This window comes from Paraphaeosphaeria sporulosa (assembly GCF_001642045.1).
Source record: "Paraphaeosphaeria sporulosa strain AP3s5-JAC2a unplaced genomic scaffold CC84scaffold_7, whole genome shotgun sequence".
In the NCBI taxonomy this organism is placed as follows: Eukaryota; Fungi; Ascomycota; class Dothideomycetes; order Pleosporales; family Didymosphaeriaceae; genus Paraphaeosphaeria; species Paraphaeosphaeria sporulosa.
Window position 1 is genome coordinate 641,718 of NW_017253366.1, and position 17,030 is coordinate 658,747.

Here is a 17,030-nt window from a genome sequence, read left to right on the forward strand (position 1 = left end):
GCGAATCCAACACAACTCCTCCACCAACGCCTGGAATGAATACAACCATCTAACGCCATCATGACCTTGTTTCCCAAAACATCGTGTATACAAGAATCGTACGACGGCTAGCAAGGCGCCAAAACGCAAAATATATCCTAGTTCCGTCTTCCCAACACCATGGATCTTCCTCCAACTGCACCTGATCGCCTGTCGTAGGTTTCTCAGCCTCCCGTAGACCACAACGACTGGACGTGCACTCTCGAGCATCGTGACTTTACCGACAGGAGCATGTCAAATGCACACTATGCTGCGGGACTTCGATATAGCTCTCACCCTACAACACTTTCCTCTTCAGCGGCGCGACGAAAATAATCTGCATCGGCCCCACTTTCGTTGCGAAGCGCCACTTGATTATCCAGAGCCGCGGTTGGCAAATCTGTTCCGACTCCACTGTCGCTAGGCGGCGCATACATTGCCTCCTTTGCCATCTCTTCCTTAACGGCCTCCACAGCGCGATCGACTTCAGATTCCGTAGGCATAGATAGTTCGGAACCGGCAGTTGCCGTGGAAACCTCTGAGGCAGTAATTTCGGACGGCGCGGCGATCTCTGTCTTCGCAATGGTAGTAGTGGGCTCGTCATCTTCTGCGTCCGATTGCTCGTCGCGAGAGCCGTCGTCACTGCGGTCGTCGATCGACTGGTCGTCCCGATGCGTCCCGGAAGGGGCATGGGAACCATAAGAAGTGCGGCGATCGATATCACTGCCACTCATATAAGACCCAGATGCGTAAGTGTACTCGCTTCCTGCCCCTCCAAACTCCGAACGTCCATCGTATCCCGGGGTCTCGCCTTCCGCGTAGCTTTCAGCGTAGGAGCCGGTTCCAAAGCTGTGGCGACGCTCAGTACCAGTTTGACTTTGGATCTCGTCGTGGTCCTCTTCGATGATTGAATGAGTTTGGCCTGGCTGGATTGCAGCGTCTTCGTCTTCTTCGCTCAAGATTTCGTTCTCTTTGTTCGCGACCACAGCGCTGGACCGACCTCCCCAAGAGCCCTTGCGCAGAGAACTAGTCTTGACCGAGTGAGCTCGTTTGAGCCCTCCAGCGTTGTTGATCGTAGGCACGCTGAGGGGATAGGCTTGGGCGCCCGTTGGCGTGTTGCCACTGATCTGGCTCAAAGAGTGTATGCGACGAGTTGCCGGATTCTGGGGTGGGCCATTTCGACGAATCGCGGGTCGAGGCTTCAGAGCGAACGAAAGGCCATTTGCAGCAGTGCTTGGAGGCGGCATCAGTTTGCTTGCATCGCCTGTAGAGTCTGTACTGATGCGCTTCTTGTGTTTGGTTGGGCTCTTTTGCCCGTTCTTTGCAATCATGAGGGCACGTGAGTGGTCCATGATGCCGTTTAGAATACGGCGTTCGAGAGCATCTGCTTTGGCATCCATCATATGCAGCTCTTCGCGTCGGATCTCAAGCGCGGTGTGCAGCGAAGACACTTCTCCGGTCAGGCGAACTCTTTGATTGGCCAAGTTCTCGCGTTCGGCTTGAAGGGATGCGACAACAGCCAAGAGCGAGTCTTTCTCTTCTTTTAGCTCCAGCATCGTGCGATCCTTCTCTTCCTTCAATTCCGCCATGGCGCGTTCTTTCTCTTCCTTGAGTTCTTGCATCATGCGTTCTTTCTCCGCTCTCAGGCCTTCAATGTCGGCCTCCAGCAACTCTTTTTGTGTAGTTCTGCGCTCGACAACAAGGGCCAGCTCCTCCGCCTCACGCTCTTTTGATTCGTTGCCGTCGGTGATAAGCTGGGTCTGCTTTGCGACAAATTCACTCACTTCGGCGGCAGTGATCTTGACTTGAGCGTGGATGTCGTCAAGGCGTTCCAGATGAGTGGTGGACTTTGATGCTTCGTCGACTTGTTCGAGGAGCTTATCGAGCTTCTCCTGTACGGGAGCGTCGTCGTACTTTGGAGGCTCCGGTAACGCAAGAAGCTTGTCAAGCTTCTCTCGTACAGGGGCATCGTCATACTTCTCAGGCAGTTCGATGGCGGGAGGAGGCGGTGGAAGGAGTGCTGGCAGGCTTGCGAAATGCTTCTGCAGCTCTTCGGAGCGCGTACGTGCCTCCTCGTTCAAGTTACGGGTGTGCTCCTCGTGTTCTTCCTTGGCTTTCTGTGCATGCTCGTAGTGAGCTTTTACCAAAGCCTCGATCTCGCGAAGAGCAACCATGAACTTGGGATGATACTCAGTCACGTTGTCTTGGAGACCGTTGAAGATGTTCTCGATGTTCTTGAGCTCGTCGCGGGTGTGCGAGTGTTCCGTTTTGTCGTCCATCCTCTGGTCTTCGAACTTGGCCATGTACTCATCAAGCTTTCCGGTCATCGCAGTAGAGTCGGTGGACCACTTGGTGGTGGCTTCTTCAAATCGATCGTTCATGCCGGTGATAGACGCACCGAGAGTGTCGATGGTGAGTCGCAATTCTTCGGCCATCGTCTTGGTACTCTCGAGAATCTTTTCTTGCTCCTCGGCTTTCTCTTTCATCACCTTGGCTTGTTCGTCGGCGAGAAGCTGAGCATCGTCGTACTTGGCCATGAGGATGTCGAACCGACTATCAATCTTCTCTACCATGCCAGCGATGATTGCTTCCTTGGCCTCATCGTGCTTCTCGAGGTTCAATGTAGATTTTTCAGCTTGGTCGTTCTGCAAAGCTTCAATCGAACCGTGGGCACGCTCGAATTCACGAGCCACGGTCTCCATCAGCTCCTTGACATCGGTGGTGACATTGAAGTTGCTGGTGACATTGTCTTCCAGGCTCTTGAAAGACTCCTTGAGACCATCAAGAGGGCCGCCCTCTTCCAGACTCTTCTTCATTTCATCCTTCATGTCATCGAGAAGGACCTTCACATCAGTAAGGTTCTCTAAAAGGCTTGCGGCCTCCTGCTTGCGATCGTCTGCGGTCTTGGCTGTGACTTCGATATCGTGCTCATACTGGTCTTTCATCTTGTCGTAGCTGTCGCGGAAGTCCTGGAAGAGACCGGTCAGCTGCTCCACGTCGGCCTTTGTCGGTAGATCCTCCGGATTGGGAATTTTCATGTCGTCGAGTTTGAGCTTTACTTCGTCCACGAGCAAGGTAACTGCGTCGACATCGGCCTTTGTTGCCTTGGGGTCTTCTTCGTCATCCGCCTTGCCAGCCTTCATTTCATCCAAGACTACCTTGATGTCGTCGGCGATGACCTGGACTACGGTAACGTCGGCCTTGGATGCGCCCTCTTCTTCGAACTTCTTAGCCAGTGCTTCGATGGCCTCTGAGGTAGTGCGAACAATCAGTTCAACATCGTCAAGATTCTCCTTCGTAACCATGGATGCTGGATCGGGTAACGCAAGCTCTTCGATCTTCGCTTTCATGTTACCAAGAAGGACCTCGATAGCGTCGGTGTCGTCTTTCATTGCAACACCTTCCACCACAGGAGCAGACTGTTCTCGCTCCTGCAGTACCAACACAGCGGCTTGAACTTCTTTCAGCAATTCCTCAACACCGACAAGATCGTCTTTCATAGCTGTTCCAGGCGCTGGCGTAGACTCTCCTGCTGCTGGTGGCGCTTGGATGTTGGCATCCATGGCATCTACCTTGACCTGGAGTTGTGATAGCATGACCTCCATTCGCTCAATGTCGCCGCGGTGTAGGGATTCACTGACAATCTCTCGGCTGGTAGATTCAGCCGAGGCGTGCGCCGGTGCCTGCGCTGGATCCTCGGCAAGCACAATCTCGTTGCCAGTGGGTGTAGACTCTTCCTCTATGTCGCGTGTAGTGTTGATGCCCTTCATTTTGTCAATATCTTCACGCAAGCCCGCGAGACCACTCTTCAACGTGTCGAGGATCTCGTATGTAACCGTCATGTCCACTGGCTTGTCAACTGCCTTGATGATATCAGATCGAAGCCCGTCAAGTCCTTCATTCAGTGCATCCAGGACGTCGCTTGTGGCGGACTGTTGTCGGTCGGGGTTATCAAGCTTCTTGTCAAGGTGTGAGCGGAGGTCATCGAGACCAAGGCGTACAGCTTCCAAGACCTCTTCGGCATCGGCACGAGCATGTTGGCGAGTCAGTCCATTGGATTCCCGGACTTGTTCAAGCTCGCCACGGAAGGCCTCCAAGAGCTCCTCGCTGAAGCCAGTCGCTTTCGAGCTCGCCTTGATCTCCTCAAGACCAGCTTTGAGCGCTTCCAAAAGCTCCTCCCTGTCGGCAGGATCTTCAGCACGCACTAATGCGCTACCCAGTGACTCTTTCAGATTCTCAAGGTCTCCTTGGATAGCGGCAATGCTTTCCTTGGAGGCATCTTGCTGGGATGAGCGAAGGCCGTCCATCAGTTCGCGAATGGCATCGATAATATCATCCTTGTCGGCCGCAGCGCCTGATTTGACGAGGCTGGCTCCGAGGGTTTCCCGCAGATGCTCGAATTCTTCTTTCATCGTCGTGATCACATCGTCATTGGTGCCCGCTGCTGTGGGGCCTTGATCTAATCGAGCCTGCATGTCGGCAAAACCGGCCTGGACCTTCTCCAGGATCTCGTCTTTATAGATTGAGGATTCACCGAGGATAACATCCTTCAACTGCTCGAACTCTTGCTTCATGGCTTCGTTGATCTCTTCATCCGTGTCCAGATCAAGGCCTCGTACCGCAACCTGCGATTTCATCCCTTCAAACCCGGCGTGCAGGGCCTCAAGAATTTCGTCCTTGTGCACTTCGGTGGCACTGGAACGCTCAGTAAGTTGTTCAAGTAGGTGCTCGAATTCAGACTTGATGAGGGATGCTATTTCCGCTCGAGCTGATGGTTCCTCTGCACGTGGGGCTTGCTCCATGAAACCCTGGAAGTCCCCTCGCAGACCCTCGAGTTGAGAGCGGAGGTACTCGACCGTCTCGTCCTTCTGATTGGTCTGCGTGGTGTTGTCGATGTAGCTCTCCAGCTGGGTACGCAAGTGATCCAGTCCGTCTCGGAGCGCGTCCAGGACCTGTTCCGTGTCTCGCCCGCCTGCCGAAGAATATGCTTGGAATTCGGAGTGCATGTCGTCAATAAGAGACTGCAATCGTTGCATGACAGCTTCGTCGGTGCCCAACGACATAGCCCCAGACGATTCAAGAGCGGCCTTTACGGCGCCGTACAGGCTCTCTTGGGGAATCTCAAGCTCTTGACTGCCAGGATTGTGGGTCGACAAAGCCTCTTTGACAACGTCGTAGAGGGCTTCCCGTGACAGGCCGTCGGAGGGAGAGGAGTTGTGCGCGAACGCCGGCTTGAGCTCTTCCAAGCACTCGCGCACAGCCATGATCACCTCTTCTCGAATCTCGTGCGCTTCGTTGATCGGTGGGGGAAGTTTCGTATGTTGAAGAGATTCCTGGACGATCTGTTCGATCTCCTCTTTCGTCGCACCGGATCCACGATAATCCTGGAGTCCTTCGCGCAGGCATTCCAACACTTCGTCGCGCTCCAGCCCAATGGTTTCGACGTCGATGTTCGGCTTATAGGCCTCGAACGCCTCACGGATTGCGGAGAGGATGGCCTCTTGACCTAAGCTTGCGGCCTGCGGCGGGCATTCCGCCAAAGCATGTTTGACCACATCGTAGATTTCGTTGTTGTCCACAGTAGTCCGAGTCATGGTGGAGGAAATAGATTGTCGACGTCGCTCGCGCATCACCTTGTCCATGTGCTCTTTGAGGTCTGCGAGACCTTCCTGGACAATGACACTGACTTGCTCCCGGTCGTTCGCTTGGCCTGCTTCGAGCATGGGCTGCTCCGCCTTCGCCTGCTCAGCTTCCTCGATTTTGCGAGCAAGTTCCCGGCCCATACCGAGCACCTCGCCCCTCAATTCCTGGATCAGAGTCTTCGTGCCCATCGTGACACAGCCCGATTCGGCAACGCTGTCCTTGATCTTACGCAGAAATTTGAGCATCTCCTCGCTGACGAAGTCGGCTGCTTTAGGGCTGGCATATGGCTTCCCGCCCTCCGCAACTTGGTGCAACGACAAACCCTCTGACGTTGCACGCGTCAACGGGCCAGGTGAAGCCTGGAAAGGTGCTGAAGTGGTGCGAACGAGAGAATTGGTGCCCGAGCTCTGCTTCACGAACTCCACTAGCTCTGTAACCTTCTTTGCCGTCTCACCATTTGCATTGTCAACAATCTTTTGCAGATTGTTGATCAGTCGTTCCTGCCCGTCCTTTGTAACCATCTCTCGGATGATCTTTTCCAGCATAGCAACGCTAGCTGCACCCTCGACGGAGTACGGATTGGGGCTTCCGGTTCGGTCGTCCAAGAAGAAGCTGCTCGGAGATGCTATCCTGGGAAGGGTAAATTGCTTGGTGGGCGTCATGTGAGGATCCTTGAGGCTCATGCTGCTCTGTGAATGAGAGAGCTCGGCTGTTGGACTCGAAACGTCTCGCGAATGGTTCATCGTCGCGACGAGGTCCTTCAATGATTTCCGAATATCCTCATCTCGCGAATTGGTGGCTTCCTTGAGACTGATGAGATCGGTCGCGTTGTCCTTGCTTCGCCGACTCAGTTGCGTCATGTCCTTCTGCAAGTTTGACACGATACTTGCGATGCTGTGTAGCTGGCTCGAGATGGCGTCCGAGGTTTGTGACGCGGATTGCGGCGTCTTGGACGGATTCTTGTCGATATTGAGCGGCGGAGGCGGGTCCAGGATGTGAGGCGGCACGTTCATGGTTTGTAGAGCCATCATTGTCGCAGAGGGTGGCGTGTTCTCTCCCAAAATCGCCTTGTGTGTAGATCGCGCCGACGGTCGCAGTGAAGGGGTCTCGCGGCCCGAGGGGGTCGGAGTCCCTAGGCGTGAGGGACTAAGGTCACCGCCGAAGTAGTCCTTGCTTGAATCTCGTGGGGGTGTTCCGGATCTAGTGGCGGGTCGTTCTGGGGATTTTTCGGGCGACTTGTGCGAGTCCAAGTAGCTCCGTAGATCCTTGACAGCTGGGTTCTGGAACGATTGCATGCGCTTGTGGTGGGCACCTTTGATGAGTGATCGCTCAGGAGACCTCTGTGGCATCGGGTTAGTAGTGTATGAGCTCATGGACATGCTCTCTCGCGCCTTCTCTTCCAACGCCTTGGCTGCCTGCGCGATCGCGGACGAGGTGCCTTGGCGTGTGGTGAGAACAGGCGATCCAGGGTTTAGTGGCAGAGGCGGCGGAGCGCGCTCTGGGTCCGAGCTATCCCACCTGGTGCGGCGGAAGCGTGTCAGCGACGGCATTGCGAGTGGTGCTGGGGCAGCAGAAAGATGGCAGGATGTGAGACATACATGGGGATGTGAAGTCTCGAATCAATTGAGAAAGAATGTCTGGCTCGGACGAGCTCTCTGTCACGGGAGCTATCCCTGTCGGTGGAGGACATTGTGTATGATAGTGGTGAGAGTCAGTCCAAACTTGCGATTGGAATGAGGTGTGGAATGGAGCGCAGGATTATGGTCTGCTCCAGATGCGATCAGGGGTCGTGTAGCTGGGAGATGCTGCGAGCCTGCGCGGGTATATGAACGTTCGTGAGGTCGTGGATGGGAGGGTGCGAGAGCAGCGGTGTGTGTATTGGGATGGGGAGCTCCCATGTTTATCTGTTTATGTGCACGGGCCGATGAGCTCATTGATTGGCTCCTATCGCGCCATGTCACTGTCTATCACCCCGGCAGCGCCCACTTCGCGCAGCCGCGCGGTGAGGCTGCATGCGCCAGAGGGGCTGCACAGTGGATGCACTGCGTCTTGAATAATTCGAAAACGTCTGTTGCGGCTGCTGTTCGTGCAGCGAAACCGTGGTTGTTATAGCGACATGTCCCGGAATATTGTCGGCCCGGCGGCGTGATCGCCGCGTTCACGGAAGCTACCATCAGTGTGCCATCGAGAGCTCACCAGCTTTGCCCGCCACCCCGCCATCAAACGTACCCACCACCACCGTCGACCCCGTCGTCTCCCCCGCATATCCCGAAACCCTTCTCGCCGCCCCGATCCTCGCCATGGCTGCCGCCGACAACGGCAAACGGATAGCGGAGGCGCAGAAGCTCGCAAAGACGGAGCCGGCCAAGGCAGAGGAGGTGTACAAGGACGTGCTGTCGACAAATCCGGGATCCAATGAAGCCGCGATAAAGAACTACGAGGGCGCGTTGGTCGGCCTGGGCGAGCTATACCGTGACCAGCGGCGGGTGGATGCCCTCGCGGAGCTTGTCAAGCAGACGCGGTCGGTGCTATCCTCATTCGCAAAGGCAAAGACGGCAAAGCTAGGCAAGTCGACATCTTTTCTTGTCACGTAGCGTGTGACTAACTTGCAGACAGTGCGCCAGCTGCTCGAACTCTTCACATCCATCCCCAACACGACCGACGTCCAGATCAGCGTCACCAAGTCATGCATAGAGTGGGCTGTGTCCGAGCGGAGAGGCTTCCTCCGCCAGAATTTGGAGACTCGCCTCGTATCCTTGTACATGCAGAAACGCGCCTACTACGATGCACTCACGCTTATCAACGGCCTGCTCAAGGAGCTCAAGCGATTGGACGACAAGCTGGTGCTGGTCGAGGTACAGCTGCTCGAGTCACGCGTCTACCATGCTCTAGGCAACATACCGAAGGGCCGAGCCGCACTCACTTCTGCCCGCACCTCGGCGGCGTCAGTGTACACCCCACCCTTGCTGCAAGCGGGGCTCGACATGCAGAGCGGTATGCTCCATGCCGAGGACGGCGACTTCAACACCTCCTTCTCATACTTTATTGAAGCTATGGAGGGCTACCACTCGCAAGATGAGGCGCAGAAGGCAACGTCAGCGCTGCAGTACATGCTGCTCTGCAAGATCATGCTCAACGCTGGGGATGATGTGACCTCATTGATGACCTCAAAACACGCCATCAAATATGCCGGTAAGAGCCTAGACGCAATGAAGGCCGTCGCACGTGCGCACACCAACCGCAGCTTGGAGGAGTACGAGACGGCATTAACCGACTACCGCCAGGAGCTAGGCAGCGATACATTCGTCACGGGCCATCTCCGGCGCCTGTACGACAACATGCTCGAGCAGAACCTTATCAAGGTGATTGAGCCGTTCAGCAGGGTAGAGATCGACCATGTCGCCAAGATGGTGGGTCTCGATACGGTTCAAGTGGAGCGGAAGCTTTCGCAAATGATCCTGGATAAAGTCATCATTGGAGTTCTTGACCAAGGGGCTGGGTGTTTAATCGTCTTTGATGAGTCCGAAAGGGACCAGTCCTACGACGCAGCCTTGGGGACAATCGAGAAATTGAGCAATGTGGTCGACGTGCTGTACACGAACCAGGCGTCACTGCTGGAGTAAGACCAGGTCGGCAAGCGGTCATTGTAGAGGATTGGCATGCAGATAGAGTCGTGCAGACATTAACCTACTTCTGGGTCCACTCAGGCTGGATCACTCCGGGATGCTTGAAGGCTGTCGATTATGTACTGTACTAGCAAGCGGTCCGGCGTATGGAGATGAGCCTGCCGGTGTCCGCAATAGAACATAATGACACACTGTGGGCCTGTCACATTGTCAATCTCGTATCTTCTCCACCCCACGCGGCTTGTTGCAACACTATGTATTGATGGAGTTTGCCAGACGGACGAAGCGTGGTGTCTTCCTTTCTATCTGCTCCAGCCGAACTGTGAGCTAATGAAATGTGTCGTGTCCAGGTTGCTGGAGCTAGCTAGCCATCTCGCTGCGCAAGCGAGCTGGAGTTTTTGGCGGGCGTTGCAGATCCCAGAATCCGCCCAATAATGCACGTCGGCATGGGATGTCTCCACCGGATTTCATAGCATAGCAACGAATATAAAATCTGACCCTGCAGCAGTGGCCTTGGGCGCCGGGCTTACTGAAGCTGGAACCTTGCGCGAGCCGCTACACGTGACCTGAGTTAAACTGGATTGGCGCCGCAGGAGCTAAGAACTACCCAAGGTGCGGTGCCACTCGATTGCGGTTGCCGAACCCTCGCGAACGACGTCGTCCCTCAGCCATTCAGCACTACATACGCGCCATCATGCATCTGGCATGGTACACAAATTGTCCCGGTATTCACGGACCCGGCACTAGGCGTGCATACACCATCCCCACCATATAGTAGCCGCAGCTTACCGCACGATAACTTCTGCTTTACCGCACGACGCGACCACTAAAATCCCAGCCTGGTGCAGCCACAGACGCCGCTCGCGGACATGAATAGCGAGAATTTTCAACTTTAGACAGTACGGGGGTTCTCGAGGTTGCCGTCTCCGCGCATTGGAGACTCCCTTGCAGCCCAACTGGCAATGCCGCTAGGTGCTTTCGGCCCCCGACAAATCAACACATAAGTGGAGAGGCTGGGACATGAGAGCTGAAGCCCTGCTCATCCTCGCCTTGCCAAGCTTTTCTCATTACCATCCCATTCTCTGTTTCGCTACATCCTTCCCGGCAGCGGATCGAGGCGAAGCTCTTTCCTCGCTGGATACTAAGCTCTAGCTGGGTATGATTGGCGACCCGCATGACAGCCCCAATGTCGAGGTCGAGAGCTCAGCGGTGAGAGATGACGATAGGACCCCGACAGTGCATCGCCTGTAGCACTCCGACCCACACACAAGTCTGGCATCTGGCATCAAATGACAGTCCAAATGTCTTCGCCGCAATATCGTTCGGTCTAGCATTATTTATGCTGCCCGCTTCAGGATCTTGCATGGGTAAGCCCTCCTTCGGGTACACTAGTGGGAAGACTTTCCCGTGGACTGCTCTGTTATTCAAGCTTGGATGATCCTGATTAAGTTCTGCCTTTTAGGCACACTGTGGCTGTGGATGGGTGTCTTGACCGCTACCGGCCTCATGGTTCCACAGTTATTCCCACGTGGAGTGTGACGCTAATATGCCATGAGAGTGTCGGCGGGGCTTGTCATGTACGGAACACGCAGCTACAGCTTCGGTAGCGTCTCACCAATGACAGCTTGACAGGCCTTAATGGTCACCCAGCTCAGGGGTGACCGTCTCCTCTGGCCTTCAGTCGTTTTCAACTTGAGTCGCCGCGATGCCATCTGTATGCACGAAAAGGCGGTAACCAACCAGATCTGTCGACTATGGAAGGCCCTGGAAGCTCTTCTCCCGAGTGCCCGCACAGAAAGGATACTCTGTTCCCTCGCGAACAGAACTAAACTCTGGTATCCCAAGTAACAGTATCACATTGAATCTTATTCATCACAGTTTCGACCTTGAGAACAGTGCCTTGTTGACACGGGCAATGACTAGCACAATGCCACGCTGAGCATCTGATGGTAGGTAAAGACCTCTTCGCCGCCTGCGTCTGAACTGTCATTCTCTACACTGGAGCCTATAAGACTATTCATGTAAGCTACAAACGCGAGTCAATGTTGATCGCCCCCCAGCATACCGTGGCGTCCTTCATGGCTCGTACACAGGTGATGGCCTAATCTTCGTTGCCAGAAACGTGACCTGTATAGACTGGCTAGTCCCCTGCCACCCAGAATCCTTCCACCCACCTTTAGCGGTCTCACCACCTACATTCTTAAGTGTCACCACGTCAACACCTGGCCATGGCTAGAAGACGCATTCTTCTTACAGGCGTCGATAGTCTCATCGGAGGACGAACACTGAACCAGTTACTGGCCTACGATGTCTCTGTCCGGGCTGTCGTTAGCTCACAAGACCAAGGCCAGGTCCACCTCCTGAGGCAGCAGTATCCAGCGACCCGCTATCCGTGGCTAGAGATCGCCATGGTACCTCGAAGCAGGCTCTCCACGCCCGGTGCTTTCGACGATGCGCTCCGAGACCATCCAGAGCCTTTCGATACGATTATCCATGTTGCCGCAGATCATTCCGAAGAGGCCAACTGCCTCGCCCGCTTCGTGAATCTCCAGTCCGAATACATACTCAACCTCTTCAGATCCATCACTCGGTTGAACGCGAGGGTACATAGAGTTGTCGTTGTAACTTCGCTCTCATCTTTCGCACGATGGTTGGTTCAGCCGGATCCAAGTCCTTACAACCGATCACATCGAAGTTCAGAGGTCGACCCAGAGTATATTCTTGCAACTAGCCAAGCGAGTGATAACATTGTTTACGCAGCGATCAAGAACTGGATGCACGTGGCTCGTACGCGATTCGAACTTGCTTACGTCGCTGCGCCTAGTGTGTATGGACCGAATATGCGAGCTTTAGGAAATTCATCGGATATCCAAGAGGCAAATCGAAGGATATGGAACATCTGCAGCAGCGACTCGCACGAGCGTGTGAGATCACCACCCTATGGTATCGACTACTATGTTGATGTCAGAGTGAGTCGAATCTGCCTGGCCGGAGTGTTGACTTCGATTTTCAGCGCTCATATTATGCTAGGATCTTGCAATTGCAGGTGTTCAGGCAGCTTTTGCTCCACAAGCTGGCAATAGACGGTTCATGATAACTGCTGGTATAATGCCGACTGGCGATACGATCGCTCAACTTTTGGTCAGCCGCTTCCCAGAACTTGTGGGTCGCGTACGTTCTGATGGTTCGCCTCCACGGCGACCGTCTTCTAATTATCCATCGGCGGTGCTATCAGACACCCAGATTGCTGGGCCAATCCTGGGGCTCGTGCAATATCGTCAGGTCGAAGAGACGCTGATTGACGTGGCTCAGCAGATTGTGGAATTGCAACGGCGGCAGAATTGGAGAGCGGTCGTACAAAGCTAAGGTTGTACGTGGTACATTTCCTTAAAGGACCGACAGAGTAGCGTGCGCTGTCTCTTAACGTCAGCAGAGAACGCAAAGCAGAGCTCGAAGTCTGCAGCATCTGCATGGCAGAAGTCTGTATCTCTTACCAACTTGCGACCCATAATGCTCGCTCTTTCTAAGCCCAAATCCGGCTTCAGCGTTTGACCTTCTCCGAGATTTCGCACTGCGCGACGACAGTGTCTGTTGTGTCGCCATGTCTTGTTCATGAGACGTCCAGAAGACCCATGGGCGTAACAGTCGAACTTTGGTATAACTCTTCTACCTTCCAGAGCGGATCCGTAACTTTTCCCCTAGCGTCTAAAACTTGTCCTACAACCTGACCCGGAGCTTGTCATCCTTTGGCGACTCCGCCGAAAGACCCATAATGTTGCTAACTCCGTTCGCTCCCGACATCCCACTATCCCCTTGTGCCAACTGATTGCTCGCTTTCGACGAGGCGGTACCCTCATCGTGGTCCAGGACATGCACACTCGCTCTTGATGGTAGAACCGAGTGGTAGCTCGGCACGGTGCAGAGCAATAAGCGTCACTTGTGTCCACAAAACCTTTATGTGTCGAGGATGCAGCTCGACCAGATATCACGATGTAGGGACGGGCAAAAAAGCTATATCAGGAAGGTGCCGCTTCAACAATCCAATTGCCAACAGCCGGGCTCCGACTTCCCAACCCAACCAACACAACACTCCCCCAAGCACACTCGAATAGCCTACGGGCCCAACGGCTCCGCCCGGACACTTCTTTTCGCTAACATTGCGGAATTCCCTGGAATCGAAGAGGCTATTGAGAACATTCCCGGAAGTTCCTGTTGTGTCGAGTGTTTTCCGCAATCCATGGCATCTGGCATACAGAAGCGCAGATTTTCTTCAGCATCAAGAGTTCCCCTACCAGTATTCGGTGACCGCGTCTTCGAAAGAGCGCTTAACTCTGTGTTCTGGAACATTTCCTTGAAGATGTCATCGCTAGTGTTCAAGCTTGTACGGTCTCAAGATGTCCCACCCAACTCCTGGCCTTCGCAGATCTGACATTCTCGTCATCACAGGCTCATCCTCGCTTTTCTGTCTAATATAGCGCACATCTGCGCTTCGTTGCCTTCGTCCAAACATGTTTCCACCAAATCCTTGCGCGATGATTGACATGCCTGGGAGTAGGGTACAAGGATGACGACGGCATGGGTCAGGTATTATCAATGTGGCCTTCCATGATCCTGATGCTTTCCTGGCTTTGCGGATTGAGACCAGATACCCAATCATAACCTTGGGATCCGAATCGTTCAGAGCATGGCGCATTGGTAGGTATACCACCCTCGATACTCTAGCCCATCAGCCATATCGACTGACTACACGATGTCCCACCGGCCTCTATTTACTCGCTTTTATTTCATCTCGCAACATAAGCAAGCAACAATTGTGACGCTAGCCAATCACGGTCGAAGGACGTCGTCTGAGAGATGTCAAATGTAAGCTTCGACAAGGCTCAGAAAGAGAAGCCGGCTGTATGGCATCCAGGAGCCGCAATCCTTCGGCTGTGCCGACTTTTGATATTACCTGCAGCCATCTCGCATAACCCTCCGCTTCTGTCCGAGTCAAATTAACGGAGGCGTAGCCGCACTGCGCGCGTGCGAATAGTAATCCTCACCATGGATACGCCCCAAACGGATACGGGTACGTGTTTGCGGTCCTACTTGCGCAACCCTTGAAGATTGACCCTGTCGTTTGCTTACGACGTGGGATAAAGAACAACACAGTCGGATGATTCACCGCTACCGTACCAGAGTCCCGGAATTTCTGTCATCGTCTCGGTTGCTCGACATTTGCAACGCCGAGACGCGGCGCCATGTGTCTGCCATTTGTGGGCAGACTTCGGCTTTCGGCGTCCGAAGGCAGCGACGGTCTCCGACTTGACTGTGCATACCGCGCACGTGGATGCGCGCACGCGTCCTGAACACGATAGGCCATGTGAATATCGGACCTCCCGTGGCGGCGAATCCGTAGAATGCCGTTATCTGCGATCGATTTGTCTCGTAATAGTGGATGGCATTACAGCCAATCAGAAACACTGCCGTATGCATACAGACGGACACATCCGCTAAAGGATCCTCGTGCTGCCATAACCCTGTTCTCGCTGCTCACCTGCGATGCGTCCTGCGCCATCGCAAGCCATGTTCTCCATCTCTCGACCGGTCACGCCCTAGTATCTACGAGGAAGCTGCTGAAGCTCGGCGGAGCATGCCCTGCGCCTCCATGTTGCTATGAAAACTGCGGGCCGGGGTGCAGCTGCGGCGTGAGATCCCCAAATGTGTACGCACATGTCACACTGGTCTCCAATACGATTCGTTAACGTATTGAGGGCGATTGCCCCTCTTGCACGGCAATTGCCAGCGGGTTCCTCAGCACGAGTTTGGAGTCGAAAGCAGGGAACGGTCGCTCTTCGCGACGCATGCTAACAAATGAGCGCAGTCAACATGCAGCCACTGGAGAAACTGCTGTAAACAAACATGTTTTGCGAGTGCCTGTTGCGATGGCACTTAGGTCACCGGGCTATCTAATGTCAACACCACTGTGACCTTGACGAGAACCTGGTGCAGATATGATCAACAAGGGGAACTCGTGGACACAGCATGTACCAAGATCCCAGCCCCAGCTACCTACTCCGCACCCGCGAGTGATATGCTGTCGGACACCCTCTTGCATACCGTTTACGCCACATCTGGTTTCTTCTCTCTCCAGCGGTCACGGCTTACGGTGACCACATGGCGAGTCTGTCTGAGGTCACAAGCAATTCACAATGTAGGCCTTTTCGAGTACAAGATGTAAAGCTGCGTCAGTGCTAGATCTAAGTGTAAACACCGGTTCCTTCCGCTATCTGGGATGCCTGAACCAAGCGACTCAACGACGGCGGCTGTGCCGCAATACATACGAGACCACGGTAAGGCAAGCATGTCTATCACCTACATACGCGAGGCCTCCACTAGGCAGTATCAATCACTCTCCAGACCCGCCGCATCTGGCATCGTGTACGCGTCTGCCATGTCGTCTTGGGTCCCTCCCAGCCGCCCACATACCAATCACAAATCCCCCATGCTACGCTCGACGGATCCCCCAAACCTCATATATGTCTTAGCTCTAAATCTCCCCCAGCACCAATCATCCGCCTCTTCTCATCCGACACGTACCGCCCCGCCTCCCCAGCCGCAACCCTCGCCAACACACGCCCCCAAATCGCTCGCAGGGACATCGCCTTCCCCACCGCGCCGCTCACACTAGCCAATCTCGACCAGCTAAACAATGTCGGGGCCAGGGGCGGCGAGGATGTCTACCTCACCAGCACCGCGGACGTGACCACGCAGCCTACCTGGCTTCGCGGCATCCAGCCCTCCGCCAGCGGCGACGAGAAGACGTGTGCGGTCATCGTCGTGGACAAAGGAAATGGCGTCGTCGATGCATTTTACATGTATTTCTGGGCGTTCAACTGGGGCGGGGTGGTCCTGGGGAACCAACTCGGCGACCACGTAGGCGACTGGGAGCACAACCTCGTGCGGTTTGAGCACGGCGTGCCAACTGCTATGTGGTTCAGCCAGCATGCGAACGGCGAGGCGTTTGCGTGGGGCACGGTGCTGAAAGACGGCGCCACAGGGACACGGCCGGTGGTGTACGCGGCGAACGGGAGCCATGCGCTGTATGCGACGCCGGTGCGTGCAACCCCCTCTCTCCTCTGCCAAATCCACGCATACGTCAATCTTTGATTCCCCCCCGCAAGAGGGAAGGTAGCCAACTGAGTCAACAGGGCACACACGACCACACCCTCCCCAACCTCAACCTCCCCACCCCGCTCCTCCTCGTCGACGAAACAGACCCCGGGCCCCTCTACGACCCCCTCCTCTCCGCATACTACTACGCCTACACCCCGTCCTCGCGCTCCTTCACCCCGCTCGCCCCAACGCCAGACGCCCCGACCGGCTGGCTGTACTACAAGGGCCGCTGGGGGGATGAGGAGTATCCAAAGGACGACAAAAGGCAGCACGACCTGCTGGGAAACAAGAAGTTCGTTGGGTAGGTCGAGCCTCCTTGTATCTGTGATTGCGCGAGAAGGTATGCTGACGTGTGCGTGTGCAGGGGCCCTACTGGCCCGGCGGACAAGCAGCTCGACCGGAAGGAGATGTGGCCTGAGAACCAATTTAGCAAGGGGCAGAAGGTGCGGAAGAGTTTGGGCGTGGGCTGGAGCTGCAAGGAGTGGGTTGGGAAGGTGAAGCTGCAGTGCTTTGGGCGGAAGAAGAAAGGTGGGAGGGGTGTGAGGAGGGTGAAGGTCAGCGGGGAGGTCGTCGGGTAGGGCACCATGC

General features: G+C 55.0%; 5 protein-coding genes across 5 annotated transcripts; 4 read left to right on the plus strand and 1 right to left on the minus strand.

The window, feature by feature from the left end:
- Positions 1 to 311: 311 nt before the first annotated feature.
- Positions 312 to 7,211, minus strand: CC84DRAFT_1095072 (uncharacterized protein; the record flags this gene model as incomplete). The annotated part of the gene is made up of 2 exons (XM_018174596.1): positions 312 to 5,151; positions 5,245 to 7,211. 2 exons carry the CDS (start codon positions 7,209 to 7,211, stop codon positions 312 to 314), a joined length of 6,807 nt encoding a protein of 2,268 aa, XP_018033981.1.
- Positions 7,212 to 7,743: 532 nt separating this feature from the next.
- CC84DRAFT_1165831 (PCI-domain-containing protein) lies at positions 7,744 to 9,492 on the plus strand. Its single transcript, XM_018178805.1, has 2 exons — positions 7,744 to 8,226; positions 8,278 to 9,492. The coding sequence occupies exons 1-2, from the start codon at positions 7,962 to 7,964 to the stop codon at positions 9,282 to 9,284; spliced, it is 1,272 nt and encodes a 423-aa protein (XP_018033982.1). The 5' UTR covers positions 7,744 to 7,961; the 3' UTR covers positions 9,285 to 9,492.
- Positions 9,493 to 11,484: 1,992 nt separating this feature from the next.
- CC84DRAFT_1165832 (uncharacterized protein) lies at positions 11,485 to 12,454 on the plus strand. Its single transcript, XM_018178806.1, has one exon. The coding sequence runs from the start codon at positions 11,516 to 11,518 to the stop codon at positions 12,368 to 12,370; it is 855 nt and encodes a 284-aa protein (XP_018033983.1). The 5' UTR covers positions 11,485 to 11,515; the 3' UTR covers positions 12,371 to 12,454.
- CC84DRAFT_1165833 (uncharacterized protein) lies at positions 12,385 to 12,696 on the plus strand. Its single transcript, XM_018178807.1, has one exon. It carries the CDS (start codon positions 12,396 to 12,398, stop codon positions 12,651 to 12,653), a length of 258 nt encoding a protein of 85 aa, XP_018033984.1. The 5' UTR covers positions 12,385 to 12,395; the 3' UTR covers positions 12,654 to 12,696.
- A 2,865-nt stretch (positions 12,697 to 15,561) lies between these two features.
- On the plus strand, positions 15,562 to 17,020 carry CC84DRAFT_1177602 (uncharacterized protein; the record flags this gene model as incomplete). Its single annotated transcript, XM_018180292.1, has 4 exons — positions 15,562 to 15,619; positions 15,832 to 16,382; positions 16,478 to 16,743; positions 16,807 to 17,020. 4 exons carry the CDS (start codon positions 15,562 to 15,564, stop codon positions 17,018 to 17,020), a joined length of 1,089 nt encoding a protein of 362 aa, XP_018033985.1.
- Positions 17,021 to 17,030: the final 10 nt, after the last annotated feature.